We start from the raw sequence: 18,828 nt of genomic DNA on the forward strand, positions 1-18,828 counted from the left end.
TTCCTTCCGCCTGCAGCGAGGCTTATGTACACTTCTAGTTAATGATAAATCTTCTGCAATCTCTGTCAACTGCTCTGGCACCGCTTGGAGGCCGCCTGAGTCAACAGAGCCAGCGGCAGCCGGTACACGGGGAAATCAGTCGCCTGCTGCGTTCTGATTCCTTATTTCCTCGGCCAGCCTGTACCTCCTGGGATGTTAACGTAGAAGAATTTAGGGATTGTTTTACTGTCCCAGACCCAGAGCATCTCCGTGGCTACTCCATCCGCATCTGAGAAGCTGACCAGCGAGGTGTGATGAAGAGTGCCATCTGCTGGCTGGGGTGGGTGGGGTTTTGTTTGCGCCCGGCATTTAGTACATTGGAGGTCGATTATCTCTGAGCATGGAAATTCTGCTTAGCCAAGTCTTCGTAATAATCGTCCGTAGCTTTTTATATGGTGCTTGGTGACAGCACAGAGGACTTCCCGTCTATTATCACAGTAACTGTTCATGACCACCCTGTAAGGAAGACCGTTACGTTCCTCAGAGAGCCAGTTTGATGTAGTGGTAAAGAAGAAGAGATTGGATTTCTACCCCGCCCTTCACGACCCAAAGGTGTCTCAGAGCGGCTTACAAACTCCTTTCCCTTCCCCTCCCCACAACAGACACCCTGTGAGGTCGGTGGGGCTGAGAGAGCTCTGACAGAAACGGCTCTTTTTCAAGAACAGCCCTGAAAGAACTATGGCTTGCCCAAGGTCGTCCAGCCAAGTGCAAGTGGAGGAGTGGGGAATCAAACCTGGTTCTTCCAGATTAGTGTCCACGCGCTTAACCACTACACCAAACTGGCTCTCCTACACCAAACTGGTGTAAAGGGCAGCAGACTCTTACCTGGACTCCCAACTCCCCCACTTGAAGCCAGCTGGCACCGTTACATATCGATGGCACATTGTCCCTGACAAGGCAACTTTATTTGCTCTCTTAGGACCTAAACTGGAAGGTACATATTATTTCCAGTATATACAATCACTTTTAACAGAAGGGCAGATATATTCGTGGCCCCAAATGGAAACCTTTTGTTGTGTCATTCCATTCGTATTGGAACATTCCAATTTTGGCCCTGTTTTATTTATTGTTTATTGCCTTACATGTGTTACAGAGACTCTGTTGCTTGGTGTGTTTTGTACTATTTGACCTCTGAAGAAGGCTCTCGTGAGCCGAAATGCGTCAGGTCATACATTGTTCTCTTTTTTGTGTATTTGTAACTTTGAACATATTATGTGGCTTTATTTGGGCCCCGACTGGGTTTTTATATGTCTTTGAAATAAACACTCTTTCGTACACGTACTTATGTTTTTAACTTTTGCCCCTCAATAAGTTTTCTAAACTTCCTTTGGAGATTTGTGCTCAGTTGGTTTAGATTCCCCCCCCCCTCTTTTTTGATATTCTACACACAATGCCATACGATAATTTTTTCCTCATAGTGCTACGTGGGGGTGGGGGGAGCGAGAAGAGAATGCCTTCCTTCAGGCCACCTAGTTAGTCCGTGGAAGATGTAAAATTTGAATTTGGGATTACATTATGCTAGTTCATGAGAAACAGCATGTATGTGTGCAAAGCCCTGTCAGGTCCCAGCGATTAAACAGAGGCTCGATGGCCGCCTGACGCCAACGCGGGTTCTGTGAACTTGGGCAGGTCATAAGACGGAGGGCAGGGAGGGTTATTTATTTATTTCATTAGATTTCTTAACCGCCCTTCCCTGTTTACACGGGGCTCAGGGCGGTTTACAACGAAATAAATCCGATACAATTTTAAAACCCAATTAAAATTAGTGCTTAGTTCTCATGGCCCTTCTTTTACATGCCCATGGAAATGCCAAGCGCCACTTTGGGGTCAGGCAGCAATTGTTCCCCAGGCTAGTTTCGCCGGGGATTCTGGAGGGTTTTTTTTTTTGTCATCTTCTGGGCATGGAGCATGGGTCACTGGGGTGTTTTTGGGTGACGGGAAGGTTTTTGTGAATTCTCTGCATTGTGCAGGGGGTTGGACTAGATGACCCTGGAGATCCCTCCCGACTCGATGATTCTAGGATTTTCAAGCCAAGTGATTCAACGGAGGTGGTCTGCCCTTGTCTGCCTCTGCAGAGCTTTCCTTGGTAGTCTCCCTTCCCGCTGCGAATCCTGCTTAGCTTCCGAGATCGGATGAGATCGGGCTACACTATTTCATTCCACATCCCCAAGAAATACCATGGAGGGGATGATTCCTTATGAGCCTGTCTTCCTAGAGCCAGTTTGGTGTCGTGGTTAAGTGTGCAGACTCTAATCTGGGAGAACCAGGTTTGATTCCCCACGCCTCCACTCGCAGCTGCTGGATGACCTCGGGCAAGCCATAGTTCTGTCAGAGCTGCTCTCTCAAGGGCAGTCCTCAAAAGAGCTCTCTCGGCCCCACCTGCCTCACAGGGTGTCTGTTGTGGGGAGAGGAAGGGAAAGGAGTTTGTAAGCCGCTCTGAGACTCTGAGTGAAGGGCGGGGTATCTTCCTCTTCCTCTTCCTCCTCCTCCTCCTCTTCATACAAGTGTGGTAGTAACTTCTGAAGCTCTGTCCCGGATGTCCCAGGTTAGCCTGATCCCGTCAGATCTCGGAAGTGAAGCAGGGTCAGCCCTGGTTAGTCCCAGGATGGGAGACCACCAAGGAAGCCCAGAGTCGCCCCCTAGAGGCAGGCAGTGGCAAACCACCTCTGAACATCTCTTGCCTCGCACACCCCAAGGGCTCCCCCATAAGTCGGCTACCACTTGACGGCGCTTTCCACCACACTATCGAAACATCTCCCAGCAATTAGCTTGCTAAACTGACTGCGTGAAGAATGCAGGTTACTAGAGTGGGCTTTCCCCCACTCCCCGGTGCGCTGCTTTTCCATGGAGGGGAGGCGACAGCTCAGGCTGCCAGTTCCAGGTTGGGAAATACCTGCTGCCCTGCCCCAAACCCACCTTCCTCCTTTCCCGCCTCCAGTTTTCAGGCAGCTCAACACCGCCATGGCCGTGTCCCAGATGTCCGCCGTTCAGTGCCGCCTGGCCCCCCTCATCCAGGTGGTTCAAGACTGCAGCCACCTCTACCACTACGCGGTCAAGCTGATGTTCAAGCTCCATTCGTGTAAGTCGCTCTTGAAGGGGCAGGGGAGGAGCGGTGCTTGGGAGGAGAATCCAGGCGAAGTGCTGAGCCTCTCTGTAAAACCCGGGTTCCCCAACAGGGTGCCCGCGGGCGCCATGGCTCCCGCCACTACGTCTCTTGGCTCCCGCCAAGCTTTTCAGAAAGTGGGTGGGGCCATTGTGATTGGCTGCCCTCCTTCAAATGAAAGGGTTTTCCACTGAAGGGAAAGGAGGAATAGTGAGCACCTGGGCTTTCTTTAGTGTGTGGTTCGGTTCCTCTTCAGGCTTTCCTTTTCCCCAGAAGGCATGATAAGGTATTCCAGTCAGGGCCGCCTCCTGTGGCAACCATTTTGGGGTGGTGCTCACCATCCCGTCTCAAAATTCCAAATGTGCCCGCAGTCTCAAAAAAATCAAAGACCCCTGTTGTAAATAGTCCCCTATCCACAGCCAATGTGGTACTATGGTTGCCGGGTCTCTCCTGGTAACCGGCGGGGGATGGGAGGAAGGCCCAGTGGACGTCCAGCGACATGTCTACGTCACTTCCAATGTGACCCAGAAGTGAGGTCATCGTGTTGGTGACGTCGGGGCGTTGCTCTGATATTTGGGCAAAAACTCTGTGGTAAATTTGGCTTCTACCATAGAGTTTTTTCCCAAATACCAGAGTGTCGCCAACACGATGACCTCACTTCTGGGTCACATTGGAAGAGACGTAGACACGTTGCTGGGCATCTGCTGAGCCTCCCTCTTTTTGAGGTAAATCCCCCGCTGCTGGCTAGCTGATAGGCAGCGGAGCGGTGAGACCTGGTGGCGGGAGCCCCCGCCTCCACCGGGGGGGCGGTTGGTCAGGCAACCCTACGTGGTATAGTGGTTAGAGTGTCAGGCTAAACTGGTTTCAGGTTCCCACCGTGAAGTTTCCTGGATGGCCTTTGGCTATTCTCCCTCTCTCGGCCTAACCTACCAAAACAGAGTAGGCTATTCAGTTTGTAATGATTATTATTATTATTACATTCGGTTTCTATACCGCTCAGACCCGAAGGTCTCAGATACATTGCAAGTGCAAGTTAATTCCCTAGACTATGGCCACATATGATACCCCGCTTTGAGTCGATTAAAAAAAGCCACCCATCAGTGTAACCGATAAAGCTGTAAAACAGATGAGTCTGTGAAAAAGCCATGTGAGTGTGGAGAGAGGGAAGCACGTGACACAGAATTTAGAGCCCTGACCCTGGGTAGCCCAGGCAAGCCCGATCTCATCAGACCTCGGAAGCAAATCAGGGCTGACCCTGGCAAGTACTTGGAAGGGAGACCTCCAAGGAATTCCAGGGGTGGGACGCAGAGGCAGGCAATAGTCAGCCACCTCTGAGAAACATCCAAGCCCCACTTAGGGTTGCCAGAAGTCAACCATGACTTCCAGGCCACACACACACACAAAATACCCCCTCAAAATTAAAAATTTAGAAATACTGAAATTCTGAAATTTTTACAGCATCCAAAGAGCCCACTGGGTAGGCCAAAGGGACTCTGCAGCTGTCAGTGGAATCCAGCATGCTCGCCCTCACAGTAGCTACCTAATGCCCTTGAAAAGATTGCAAGCAGGGCTGAGAGCTGGGTCCTCCCCTGTTGCTGCCTCCCCCCCGGTAACTGCCCTTTGGAGGTACACTGCCTCTGAATGTGGAGGCTCCACTGTAAACATTAGGCCAATGGGCATTAGTGGGTCGTCTGATCCCCTTTTAAATCTATCTGAGCTGGTGGATAAGAACATAAGAACATAAGAGACGCCAATGTTGGATCAGGCCAAAGGCCCATCCAGTCCAACACTCTGTTGTGTCACACAGTGGCCAGAAATACCAGGTGCCATCAGGAGGTCCAGCAGTGGGGCCAGGACACTAGAAGCCCCCTCCCATTGTTGTTCCCCCAAAGGCACGAAGAATACAGAGCATCACTTGCCCCAGAGTCCCTATCTATACCTTGTGGCTAATAGCCACCGATGGACCTCTGCTCTGCTCTGGATAACACTGCATCCCGTGGCAGTGTGTGCCACAACTTAAAAACAAAACCCAGAAACAAGATCTGAGCACACACAGACACACACCCTCAATATATACTGTGTTGATGTGTAAAGGCATTTTTAATAGCTGCTGTAATTGTGGAGCTGTGCCCTTCCTCCTCCTTGACCTATCTAGTTTCCTCCTTCGCGTTGACCTGGTTTTTGCTGTTTTAGACAGGGTAATTCTGACAAGCTGCTGGGGAGGGAACAGCATTTGCCGGCTTTAATTTCACAGAGAGTCTGGAATCCTCCTAGTCTTTAGTTTTTTCAGGGAAATCTGAGTCCTACGGCAATGCCTCCACCCAAGATGAAGTTGTCATTTTGGGGGTGCCGTGCAGGACAGTATTAATTAACCTTTGAGAATGTTATGGGCAGGTTAGTGAAACCTCAGGGCTAAGAAGAGCTTCATTCTGAAACTTGGGAAGAAGATCAAATATCTTTCTGTATACCAAGCATTTTTATCCCATTTCATCCAAAGAAAGCACAATTTAGCCACCTCTCTGTGCTCATTCGGAAGCCTTGCACAGTACCTATTCTGGACATGGGCTGTTTGGACATAGAACCATAGAGTTGGAAGGGGTCAGACAGGCCATCTAGTCCAACCCCCTGCTCCATGCAGGGTCAGCCTAGAGCAAGGTGTCAAACATGCGGCCGGGGGGCCGGATGAGGCCCCTGGAGGGCGTCTATTAGGTCCGCAGTGGAACTGGCTGTCTTCTGCTGCTGCTTCCAGTTCTGCTGCTGCTGCATCATCGTAGGTTTGCAGCTTACAGATACACACCCGAACAGCATACTCAAGATTGCAACAGCACAGACATTTTGATGCAATAATTCAGAGCAAGAGACGTCAGTTATCAGGCACTGTTAAATAAACAAAACATTGCAAGAGTGCTAATGTTTTAAGCATGTTTTTTATTTTAAGTTTAAAAAACCACCCTTTTGTGTTTATGTCCTTTATAAAGTTTATATCTCCGTTACCTGGCATTACATTTTATGACACACGTGGTCTGGCCCAACAAGGTCTCATTTATGTCAGATCCGGCCCGCATAACAAATGAGTTCGACACCCCTGCCCTAGAGCATCCCTGACAGGTGTTTGTCTGGCCGCTGCTTAAAGACTGCCAGTGAGGGGGAGCCCACCACCACCCCAGGCAGCCGATTCCACTGCTGAACTAATCTTACTGTAAAGACATTTCCCCTAATCTCCAGCTGGTACCTTTCCGCCGGCAATTTAAACCCATTTAAACCCATTAATGTGCCCGTGCATTCAGAAAGCTGCCTTTAAAAATCCCTGGCTACAGGCGCAGCCGCCCTTCCTTTATGGTCCCTGCAAAACCACCCTCTTCATTTTGTCGCGGTGTTTGCCTTGTCGTTGGGGTGAATGGCTCCTGCTGACACCCTTCAGGGCTCAGTTCCTTCCCTGGGCCTCTAGGAGTTTTAAGTCTCTGAACAGGTGCATGGATGCCTTCTGTCTGTCCCCCCCCCCCTTGCATGGACGCATCAAATGCATGTGCGGGATCAGGAAGGTGCCATGTAGAGCACAGTCTGCTCTTTCACAGGCTGGTGAGTTTGATGGGAGTGGCACGGTGCTGCCGGTTTAGCATCGCTGTACCTAGAAGATCGACCTCTTATTCGCTTGCAAACGGGCACGGAACAGGGACTTCAGCACTGTGTGGGGTCAGTAATTCTGGAGGCTGTTTTGGCATGTGGCATGCTAAGGGCTCTGACCTCCTCCTCCTCCTCTTTTCTCCTCTGTGGCTATTCTAGGCCTGCCAGCGGATACGCTACAAGGACATCGGGACCGGTTCCACGAGCAGTTCCGCAGGTAATGGCTGTGGCCTTTAGGAAACCTGTGTCTGAGTACCACCACTTGAATCTGCAGTAGGAACTAAATGTTCCTCCATTTAAGGCTCTTCCGCACACTCATTCTCATCTCTTGTTTGTCCCTGTTGCTTCAGGGGTTTTCCCCCCTTTCGGCACCTGTTTTGCTCCCTCTAGTGGTCAATTTGATATTACATCACAACTGGTGGGAAATGTGCCGGAAATACAGCAGTGTAATATCGAATCGACCACTAGAAGGAGCAAAATAACTTCAGAAAAGAAAAAAAACTCCACATCAGTAGGGATACACAAGTGACACAAATTAGAGTGCGAAAGAGCCCTTTGAAACAAAAAAAAAACCCCACACCTGTAAATCTAGCACCACAGCCTGTGGACTAGCCTTCTCCTTAATATGCTAGATTTTTAGTTGCGGGCAATTGTGTGTTTGTCTGTGATTTCACTTCTGTGCAGTGTTATAGCACAGACACAAGTCTGAGCCTTTAGGTTTAGGACTGAATAATCCTCAAGGCGTGAAAAAGTTCCCATAGGGTTGATCTAACTTTTCCGAGACAAAAAAGTCATTGGCTGAAATGTCAAGAGATGTCCAGCATTTCAAAGACAGCATGTAATGAATGATGGTTCTTCCTGCTATAACGGCTAAAGCATAGATTCATGCGGGTAGCCGTTTTGGTCTGAACAGAACAAAGTTTTGATTCCAGTGGCACCTTTAAGATCAACAAAGTTTAATTCACTGCCACAGGAAGTGATGGCAGCTACAAGCATGGACGGCTTCAAGAGGGAATTGGATAGACCTATGGAGCAGAGGTCCATCAGTGGCTATTAGCCACAAGGTATAGATGGGAACTCTCGGTCTGGGGCAAAGAATGCTCTGTGTTCTTGGTGCTTGGGGGGGGGGGCAACAGTGGGAGGGCTTCTGACCCCACTGCTGGACCTCCTGATGGCACCTGGTATTTTTGGCCACTGTGTGACAGAGTGCTGGACTGGATGGGCCATTGGCCTGATCCAGCATTGGCTCCTCTCATGTTCTTATGTTCATTTAAAACAAAAAATTTGTATAAAATGCAAAGCAATGCAACCATGGTAAACTTACCAAATGGCCAAACAAGAAGAAAAAGCACTCTCCGTTGCAACTGATACCCTCATTGTGTAACAACAGTGTGATCCTGTGCTTGTAGAACTTACTAATGAAAAAACGTTAGCCCCTTCCAATCTGGGAGAATCTAAAATGAAATGGCTGAATTAGGATTCATCAGAAAGTTCCATCAATACTGCCTCCCGCCCAGGTGTGAGCGAGGACTTGTGATTTCTCACCAAGAAAGTTGGAGGCTGTGTGAGATAATTTATTTGTTTAAGACACTCTCATGCTGCCCTTCGACCTGATCAGGGTCCCCAAGGCAGTGAACAAGAAGTTCTGGTGACTTCTGATGACCCCTAGTGGAGCTTGGAACATTTCAGAGAGGTTGCTGTCTATTGCCTGCCTCTGCGTCCCGAGCCCTGGATTCCTTGGAGGTCTCCCTTCCAATTTCTTGCCAGGGTCGGTCCTGCTTAGCTTCCGAGACCTCACGAGACCGGGCTGGCCTGGGCCAGCAGAACCTTCTGGAATCCATCTCAGCTCCCCATGTGTCTGAGACGTTGGTAGAATTGGCTGCACGCGTTGCTTCTTACCCCTGAGATCTAGAAACATGTCGTCTTTTCTAAATCCTCTCAGCCTTGTAGGTTTGCAAGTGCAGTTGTGGGGCTTGAGGGATCTGCTGCTGCAAGATTTTGCACTGGCCATTTAAAGGGGAAGCAGACTAGCTAAAGGAGGAGAGGATTTGTCACGTTGGTCCCTCGGTGGCTGTTTTCCAGGATAGCCAAATGGAACCTCCATGCCCTGTGACACTCTACCTTTACATGCCAGTTGCTAGGAGACAAATAACAGGTTATGGCTGTTGCCTTCCCTGCTTGTGGCCTTCCTGGAGGCATTTGCCTGGCCATTGAAGGAAGCAAGAGGCTGGACTAGATGGACCATTGGTCTGATCCAGTAGGGCTCGCTTTCCTGCTCTTTGCTCACTTATGAACTGCTCTTGTTTTCTCCTTGCAGCCTCAAAAACTTTTTCAACAGAGCATCCGATATGCTGTATTTCAAGCGTCTTATCCAGATCCCACGGCTGCCAGAGGTACCTACTATTTTTCTTGTGACTTTTGTTGTAAAACTTGGATCCCCACAATCTCTGGGTTACTGTGTGTACATATGCCCTGGAGCTGATGCTTGCAAGGCCTAAACCCCCAAACCTCTCTGCAGAACTAAAGTTTAGTCCTTGAACATGAGAAGAGTCACAACAGTGTCCTGGAGCATATACCAAGTTACATCAGGCTCAGTGGCAAACAGCCTTTGCAAGCTTGTCTGTCTTCGAAGTTAGAATGCAGGGTTTTCTAGTCCAAAACAATGGCTTTTGATCCCTGGTGCTTTTTAAAAGACTGTGTGTTCAGGAGCTCCAACAGCAAATAAGATTTCCATACATTATGAGATTAAAAAGCCCCCAAATGGCTCATGTTTGCCTTAGTCCAAGTTTCCCTCTAGCTGAGCCAAACATTACCCTTGTGAAGCAGAAAGGAATCATGGAATCTTATACAAGGATAGGAGAGCCGTTGGGTATGTCATGGTGCAGAGAGGAAAGAGAAACTGAAGTGTGCACTGTTGGGGGGAAATTTTGTGTTTTTTGTTTGTTTGTGGGGCACACTTTTTTTTTTTTTTTTTTTAGGTGGGGAAGCTGAGGGCATAGAAGCAGGCCCAGTGATCTGGCATGGGCTGACCAAGTTATGCCAAGTTACATCTTAAATTTTACAGAGTTGGGGGGGGGGGAAGCAAATAGATTTCAAAGTAAAGACAAGTACAGGTAGAGTTGTTGCTGTTGTTCAGTCGCACAGTCGAGTCCGACTCTTCGCGACCCCGTGGACCAGATCACGCTAGGCCTTCCTGTCTTCCGCCGTCCTCTGAAGTTTGCTCAACTTCATATTCATTGCATCTATGACACTGTCTAACCATCTCATCCTTTGCCGTCCCCGTCTTCTTTGACCTTCAGTCTTTCCCAGCATCAGGGTCTTCTCCTGTGAGTGCTCCCTTCTCATTGGGTGGCCAAAGTATTTGAGCTTCAGCTTCATTATCTGGCCTTCCAGGGAACAGTCAGGGTTGATTTCTTTTAGGATTGACTGAGTTGATCTTCTAGCAGTTTGTGTGTGTGACTTTACACAGTCCTCGCAACCAGCCCGGACAATTATGAAGCGGTATTTTTGGCTTTGCAAGCTACTTTTTCTTTGTCTGCATAAACTAGGGATGTATCTGATCCTTTCTGTGTTCCTCCGGCAGAACCCCCCCAACTTCCTGCGGGCGTCGGCCCTGGCCGAGCACGTGAAGCCTGTGGTGGTGATTCCGGAGGAAGCCCCTGAGGACGAAGAACCAGAGAACTTGATTGAGATCAGCACGGCCCAACCTGTGGAGCAGCCGGTGAGAGACTGTCAGGCGTCCTCAGGCTCATCTAGTCTAAGTTGGAAGTCTAGCAGTTTCCTTCCCACAAGCTGTGGAACTGTCATTTCCCCCAGAGGCCTCTGTTTCACTAGGGCTGAGCCCTGGAGCTATCTTTCAGTTGCCCCATAAGAACATAAGAAGAGCCCTGCTGGATCAGCCTCCTGTCTCACACAGTGGCCAACTCAGTTCCTCTGGAGGTCCAACAACAGGGCATAGAGGCCGAGGTCTTCATAAGAACCCCAGAAGAGCCCTGCTGGATCAGACCAATGAGGGTCCCTCTAGTCCAGCATCCTGTCTCACACAGCGGCCAATCACAGGGCAATGATGCCGAGACCTTCATAAGAACATCAGAAGAGCCCTGCTGGATCAGACCAGTGGTCCATCTAGTCCAGCATCCCATTTCACAGAGTGGCCAACCAGTTCCTCTGGAGGGCCAACAACAGGGCAGAGAGGCCGAGGCCTTCCCCTGCTGTTGCGTCCTGGGTCTGGGATTCAGAATCTTAGCGCCTCTGAATGTGGACGTTCCCCTCAGCCACCGTGGCTAGTAGCCACTGATAGACTTATTCTCCGTGAATCTATCCAATCCCCTTTCAAAGCTGTTTATTCCTGTGGCCATCACATCATCCTCTGGCAGCGAATTCCACATTTTAATCACTCTCTGTGTAAAGTGGTCTTTCCTTTTGTCCTTTCCGGCCCAGCCCTGGACACTAAAGAGGGGTTTGAGGGCATCTGACCATGGACAGGGGTGCCTTTCCCCCTCTCTTCTGAGCCCACAAACTTCCTACAAGTTTGCACATAACTTGGTCTTGCAAATGGGTGCAAATGCAGTCCTCAAGTTCTCTTAGAGCTCTCTCAGCCCCGCCTGCCCCCGTTGTGGGGAGGGGGAGGGGAAGGAGATTGTCAGCCACTCTGGGACTCCGAGGGAAAGGTGGGGTATAAATCCAGTCTCCTCCTCCTCCTCCTCCTCCTCATCTTCGTTGTCATCTTTGTCATCTCCTCCTCCTCCTCCTTTTCAAGAGAATGACTCCATATCAATTCTTTGATAGTTCTTTTTCTCCCATCCTTTTGCAGGTCGTTTGTGATATATTTGAACAGACTTTTGGTCCCCCGAACGGCATCAGAGATGACAGGTCAGGCCTCTTCCTTTCTTTTGTACTTCACTTTCTTTCAGGCGCCAGACTGAAAGCACCTTTTTATCCAGGGTTTTAATTAGGAGCTTTATCGTATCGGCTTTTTAATAGTCTGCTCCTGTTTTCTGGACAGTTCTTATGCTGTTTTAACATTGTGGTTTTTTTAACTGCAAGCCTCCTCAAACAAGACTCTGAAGAGGCGGCGTAGAAATATTTAAAATCGATTGATCAATAAAATGTTACCGATGGACACCAAGCTTTTTAGACAACATCTGAATAATAAAGCTTAACATTTTATATATGGGGCAGTGATATCTTATGTGTGGGGCAAGTGACGCTGTGTATTCTTGGTGCTTGGGGGCAACAGGGGGAGGGCTTCTGGAGTTCTGGCTCAACTGGTGGACCTCCTGACGGCACTTGGGTTTTGGCCCCTGTGTGACTCAGAGTGTTGGACTGGATGGGCCATTGGCCTGATCCAACATGGCTTCTCTTATGTTCTTATGTCTGGGGCAGTGCTGCTCTGTCTTCTTGGAGCTTGGGGGGCAATAGTGGGATGGCTTCTGGAGTTCTGGCCCCGCTGGTGGACCTCCTGATGGCACCTGGGTTTGGCCACTGTGTGACACAGAGTGTTGGACTGGATGGGCCACTGGCCTGATCCAACAACGGCTTCTCTTATGTTCTTATAGCACTTTTGAGTGTTCACAGAAAGCACAGTCTTTTATTTCAGCAACCTTTACAACACCCCTGTCAGGCAGGCTAGTGGCAGTGTTACCGTTGTCTCGATGATTGGAGCGCTGGGGCTGTGAGCGAGGGGCTCGCTGGAGCCTGCCTAGTGAATTCACAGCAAAGATAAGATTCATCTTGGTAACTTTGAGCAGATTATGCTCTTTTGCAGCACTATATGTGCCAGATAGCTCAACAAGGATCACCGTGTTCGTCTGTCTGTAGCGGTAGAAAAGAGCAAGAGTCCAGGAACACCGTCAAGACTTACAACATTTGGGGCAGGGGAGGAGCTTCCGTGAGTCCCTGCTCACTTCTTCAGGTAGATCAAGATGGGCAGCCATGTTAGTCTGTCTGTAGCAACAGAAAAGAGCAAGACTCCAGTAGCACCTTAAGGACTAACAAAATTTGTGACAGAGTGTGAGCTTTCGTGAGTCACTGCTCACTTCCTCAGATACGATGTATGAGCTTTCGTGAGATACTTCTTCGTATCTGAAGAAGTGAGCAGCGACTCAGGAAAGCTCCTCCCCTGCCACAAATTTTGTTAGTCTTTCAGGTGCTCCTGGACTCTGGCTCTTTTCTACTGCTATGTGTGCCAGTTTTCTTTGAGCATCACCTCATTTTTTTTAAACTATGTTCTATTCCACAGGGATCTCCAGATAGAGAATTTAAAGAAAGAAATTGACCTGCTTCGAGGAGAGCTGGAGAAGATCAAACTCGAGGTAAGATCATCGAAGGAGGCAGGCAGCAGGTGGCCCCAGGTGTGAAGTCCAGCTCCCTGAGAATCTCCGGATTCATTTCCTTCCAAGCAAGGTTCTCGTCCTCATTGACTGCAAAAATGCAATCGGCGGAAGATGGCTGCTGAACTGTCAGAACGCATTCCAGTGATTGTGCTCGAAGCCGTTCAACGAACAGAAAGAAACCGAATTTACCCATGCAAAACAGTAAAGCTGGCAAAAATATCCAAAATAAGGAATTTTGTCAAAGCATGCAGCTTTTTTTTTTTTAAGTACCCATTAGGTACACTTTTATTATTTTTCATATTATACACATACAAACATACATACAACGTAAGTCAGCTCTGACTTGAAGGCAAATCTATAATGTAGTTTAGGCACAACTCTATTTCAGAGGGGCCCCCCCAGCTGCTGGGGTATGTGTGCAGCAACGGCTGTGACTCCATCCTTCTCGGGTTCCCAGGAGACATGCAAAGTATTTCCTTGCTTTGAATTGCAAACCCAAGGCAAGGGCGGGGGCGGGGGGGGGGAGGCAGGCCTGTGCTTGCTCTTTCTCATTGTTCTGGAAATAACCAAGCCAGGTGGGGCTTTCACCGAGGAAGGGTTCTGATCGGTCATCAGAGATTTGATCGGCTGTGCAGATTTCTTTTTTTAAACGCCGCTTTGGCAGCTGCTGCCGCCGCAACACAAAGATCTTGACGGTGTGACCGAAGGTCAGCTGCGGCAGCCATTTTGTGGCTGTGCCTATAGTGTGGTGTCAGAATCCCAAAGCTGCCTACGGGCGGAAAAAAGCTGGAGCCAGTTTGGCATAGTGGTCGGGAGCGCAAACTCTAATCTGGGAGAGCCGGGTTTGATTCCCCACTCCTCCACTTGCAGCTGCTGGTGTGCCCTTGGGTCAATCACAAGTTCTGTCAGAGCTGTTCTCTCAAGAGCAGGCCTCTCAGAACTGTCTCAGCCCCACCCACCTCACAGGGTGTCTGTTGTGGGGAGGGGAAGGGGAAGGAGTCTGAGACTCCTTTGGGTAATGAAGGGCGGGGTATAAATCCAATCTCCTCCTCCTCTTCTTCCTCTTCTTATGCAGTTCATATGGTACCTCAGTAAGGCCAATCAGGTCTGACACAAAGTGAGCTTGTACAGAGCCATAGCAGCCTTTCCGAGCTGAGGGTGCCATGTTTGTGGGCAAAGCATCAACAGAATGAATGGCAAATCAGCGACTGCCTCATAATCAAGAGGAACGTCTCTGCCAAATCTAGTGTCTGCGGGTTGCTACTCTGGGCTAAATAAGAGCTGTTCTCTTCAAGGTTTCATAAAACTTTGTCATAGAATGAACACCTTTTCCTACGTGAATAAACCTTCCGGCAGTTACCTCTCCCCTCTTCTAAGCACCCTGCCTTGCTCACCCTTAGAGCAGCTCAGCCTGGATCTCTCTTTTTCAGGATCATTTAAGCATCTGAAAGATTATTGTGGAAAATTCCATGCAGAGCCCAGGGGAATCATGGGTGGGCAGGGCAGGTGGGTGGAGCTTAGAGCAGGAGGCTGGGCAGGGGCTGCCTCCACCTCGTTCAAAAGCAGGAATGAGAGAGGAGGCTTCCCAGCGACGCTTTGCTCCATCGGTGCAGGAAAGCACACACCCTCTTCCTCTCCTGTGTGTCCTTTCTCCAGGCTCAAAGGTACATCACTCAGCTGAAGGCCCAGATCAACAGCCTGGAGGCCGAGGTGGAGGAGCAGCGGAAGCAGAAGCAGAAGGCCCTGGTGGACAACGAGCAGCTCCGGGACGAGCTGGAGAGGCTGCAGAAGGCCAAGCTGGAGAGCAGCAAGAACAGGAGCCTCTGCCTGGAGGCGGAAAGTAGGTGGCGCTGTGGGGCCACAGAAGGTAGCAAGCCGCTCTAGCTCTTCCTGTGTGTCCAGCTGCATACTCTGTACTTTACCTAGGGTTGCCAAGTGTCTTACCTGGTGCAGCGGGGGAGAGTTGGTCACAGCCTGGGACATTCGCAGGCGCACCGCTGTGACGTCGCCCGGAAGTGATGTCGTCATGCTGGGCACGTCGCCGGGTGGCACTCTAGCAATCAGCCTGAAAACTCTATGGTACCATAGAGTTTTCAGGCTGGTTGCTACAGCGTTGCCTGGTGACATGCCCAGCATGATGACGTCACTTCCAGGCGATGTCATTGCCCAAGGCACGTCAGCCCAAACTGGGCACTTTGGGGGTGGGGTTCCCCCTGCTGGCCGGATCTGGACTGGCGTGTTGGGGGCCCTTTGGGCTTGCAAACCCCCGCCCACCCGGGGGACTTGGCAGCCCTCACGTTACCAGCAAAAAGAAACCACAGTATTGATGCGGCTGTAACCAGAACAATATCAGGCCACCCTTAGTGGAATGGATTTGCAGGATCCAACTCCCCTGGCTTGCACAATAAGGTGTGGGGGGCAGACAGTATCCCTGGAGAAAAACTAAAATGAAAAATAAGGGCATATCCCTGGAGAAAAACTAAAATGAAAAATAAGGGCATTAAAGGAAGTTGTGGCCATAGAGTTCCTGGAGATTCCTAGAGATACCCAAAAATGACAAGGGTAGCTCTAGCAATTGCCAGGAACTCTGTCGTAACATTACCATAGAGTTTCTGGTGACTGCTAGAGCTACCCTTTCCCACTTCCAGGTAGCTCTAGGAATCACCAGGAGCTTTATGGTCAGGACTCCCAACTGGCAGGAGGTGTCCCATCATAAGCAGGGAAATGGGAACCCTAAATCCAGTGGCTGGACTGAGACCCCATGTTGCCCACCGTCTCTCGGGAGCATCAGTTTCACCGCTAGGGAAAAGTCTGAACTCTGGCTTTTGTCTTTCCCGTGCCAGAGAAGGCCAGCGCCACAGAACTCCGCTACACCAAGCTGAAAGAGAAGCACAATGAGTTGATCAACACGCACGCGGAGCTCTTGAGGAAGGTAAGGCCCCTTCTGCCTGCGGTTCTATTTTGGCCATGAGAGCCAATTTGGTGTACTGGTTAGGAGCCCGGACTCTAACCTGGGAGAACCGGGTTCGATTGACCACTCCTCCATGTGCAGCTGCAGGTGTGACTTTGGGTCAGTTACAAGTTCTCTCAGAGCTGTTCTCTCAAGACCAGTTGCCGAAAGAGCTCTCTCAGCCCCACCTACCTCACAGGATGTCTGTTGTGGGGAGAGGAAGGGGAAGGAGATTGTAAGCCGCTCTGAGTGAAGGGCAGGGTGTAAACCCAATCTCCTCCTCCTCTTCTTCTAATCTGAGAATCCCTTCATTGCGGCAGAGGGAATTCCCTGGCCCTAAATGCTTCCCAGAAGCAGTTAGGGGCTCTCTCCGGTGAACGGCAATTTCCCCTCCAAGTTTCTGTCAGTGCTGCACGAATGGCTCCTCATCTGCAGGACTAGTCCTGCCATGGAGGGAACAGCATTGCATTATGGGAAGATACCTTTTAAGCACACAGGCAGGATACTTCAGGTTAGAAAGGGTGATCGCATAGCCTCCAATGTGCCAAAAAGGGGGCGGGCGGGCGGGCGGAGGAAGCATTTTCAAAAGACAGGGATTTCAAATAGTGCTGGCAGGTGAGGACAGGAACTTTGTATGCTCTTCTTGTGGACGACGTGCGCGCTGTTCCAAGAGGTGTCTGCGACTCCCCACCATCTTTCTCACAGCCAGATGAAATACAGTCACTGTGAGAATTGATTTTTACCAGCAACAAGTTGCATTATGAGTGCTGGGCATAGAATCATCGAGTTGGAAGAGGCCCTACAGGCTATCTTGTCCAACCCCCGGCTCAATGCAGAATCAGCCGAGAGCATCCCTGACCAGTGTTCGTCCGGCCGCTACTTGAAGACTGCCAGAGAGGGGGAGCTCACCACCTCCCTAGACACCCACTTCCTCGGCAACCGCTCTAAGCAGTAAATGGCTCCTCTACAGAGAAGGAGTCTGCTTTCTAAGACGAAGAAGAAGAAGAGGAGGGGGGGATTGGATTTATCCCCCACCCTTCACTCGGAGTCTCAGAGCGGCTTACAAACTCCTTCCCCTCCCCACAACAGACGCCCTGTGAGGTAGGCGGGGCTGAGAGAGCTCTGACAGAAACTGCTCTTTTTCAAGGACAGCTCTTATCAAAACTATGGCTTGCCCAAGGTCATCTGGCAGCTGCGAGTGGAGGCGTGGGGAATCAAATCCGGTTCTCCCAGATTAGAGTCCGCGCTCCTAACCACTACACCAAACTGGCTCTCACACCAAACTTGGCAGAATTCTTTTGCCAGCCTTGTATGTTCAGCCAGTGGGGTGTCGTGGTTAAGAGTGTCGGATCAGGGTCTGGGAGACCCGGGTTCGAATCTTCACTCGTACCATGGAAGCTCGCTGGGTGACTTTGGGCCAGGCACGCTCACTCAGCCGAACCTGCCTCACGGGGTTGTCGAAGAGAATGCCGTAAGCCGCTTTGGGTCCCCGTCAGGGAGAATGGTGAAGTATACATGAATGAAGTAAGATAAGTAAATAAATAAATATCTTGACTCCCAGAATGCCGACACCGCCAAGCAGCTGACGGTCACCCAGCAGAGCCAAGAGGAAGTGGCCCGGGTGAAGGAGCAGCTGACCTTCCAGATGGAGCAGGTGAAGCGGGAGTCGGAAATGAAGGTGCGTCTTCCGCTTGCGGAGCTCTCTGCACCCCAGGGCAGGGCCGGATTAACCATGAAGCAGACTAAGCACGTGCTTAGGGCACCAGGGCCAAAGGGGGGCACCACAAAGTTGTGGAAAGGGTGAAAAGAACTTTATGTAGCCCAAGCTTGGCTTAGTTTGTACAGTATTATTGTGTTATCATATGAATACATTTTTGTATTGCTGCAACCTACATTGTATATCTGGTCAGACAGGTCAACCACTAAAATGGACTCGGTCAGTGTGGAAGGGAGGGGGGGCACCAAGATTGGTCAGTGCTTAGGGCACCAGCGAGCCTTAATCCACCCCTGCCCCAGGGCTAGAGATGTAAAATTTCCGGAAATTTTGAGGCTCGGAAAAAAACCCGGTTTTTTTCCGTTTTTTGGGGGGGGAAATGGAAATTTTCGGAAAAATTGAAAAAAAATGCTACATTAGCATTTCTTTTGTCTTTTCTAGATTGAAAGTCATTCTGTTACTTTAGGAACATAAAATATGACTATGGGCATTTTTACTTGGCATGAAATTATCACAACTAGCATATTAAAAATATAGTGTATCCAAACAATTATTACAAACAGAATACCCATCCACATGCAAAAACAAAACTGAAACCTTTTAATTTTCTTCTGACAATAGCACCTCCTAAAGGAAGAAATGCATCTTGTTCTTGCATTGGAGAGTTCAGTTTGTAACCTAGGACTTGCTTGTCCTCAGTGCACAGAAATTAGATCAATATGATACCATACATATTTTCTAGAAATGATTTGGAAAACATTTCAACACCTTGTCTTAAAATATTTTATTAATCATGTTAAAATAAAACGTTCCATAATCAATTTCTTTTCTTTTATATATTTTAGAAATGATTTGGAAAATATTTGAACACCTTGTCTTAAAATATTTTATTCATCATGTTAAAATAAAACATTCCATAGTCAATTTATTTTATTTTTTCAGTTTTTCCAATTTTTCGGAAAAAAACAAAAAAGGCTTCAGGAAAAAACGGAAAAAACCTGTTTCCCCCCCGAATTTTTCCGTTTTTTTCCCGGGCCTTCACATCTCTACCCAGGGCCTCCTC

The 18,828-nt window shown here is 49.3% G+C and overlaps 1 protein-coding gene across 1 annotated transcript in view; it reads left to right on the forward strand.

Annotated features, from left to right (window-relative positions):
- Positions 1-18,828, forward strand: part of HIP1R (huntingtin interacting protein 1 related) — a 90,251-nt gene that overhangs the window by 34,810 nt on the left and 36,613 nt on the right. Inside the window, exons 9-17 of the mRNA XM_015417650.1 lie at positions 2,978-3,118; positions 6,926-6,983; positions 9,084-9,159; positions 10,350-10,487; positions 11,580-11,638; positions 13,008-13,080; positions 14,758-14,941; positions 15,945-16,033; positions 17,613-17,729. Of these exons, the coding sequence (XP_015273136.1) occupies positions 2,978-3,118; positions 6,926-6,983; positions 9,084-9,159; positions 10,350-10,487; positions 11,580-11,638; positions 13,008-13,080; positions 14,758-14,941; positions 15,945-16,033; positions 17,613-17,729 (935 nt within the window). The remainder of the gene's footprint in view (positions 1-2,977; positions 3,119-6,925; positions 6,984-9,083; positions 9,160-10,349; positions 10,488-11,579; positions 11,639-13,007; positions 13,081-14,757; positions 14,942-15,944; positions 16,034-17,612; positions 17,730-18,828) is intronic.

This window comes from Gekko japonicus, unplaced genomic scaffold (genome assembly GCF_001447785.1).
Source record: "Gekko japonicus isolate JY-2015 unplaced genomic scaffold, Gekko_japonicus_V1.1 scaffold64, whole genome shotgun sequence".
NCBI classification, from domain to species: Eukaryota; Metazoa; Chordata; class Lepidosauria; order Squamata; family Gekkonidae; genus Gekko; species Gekko japonicus.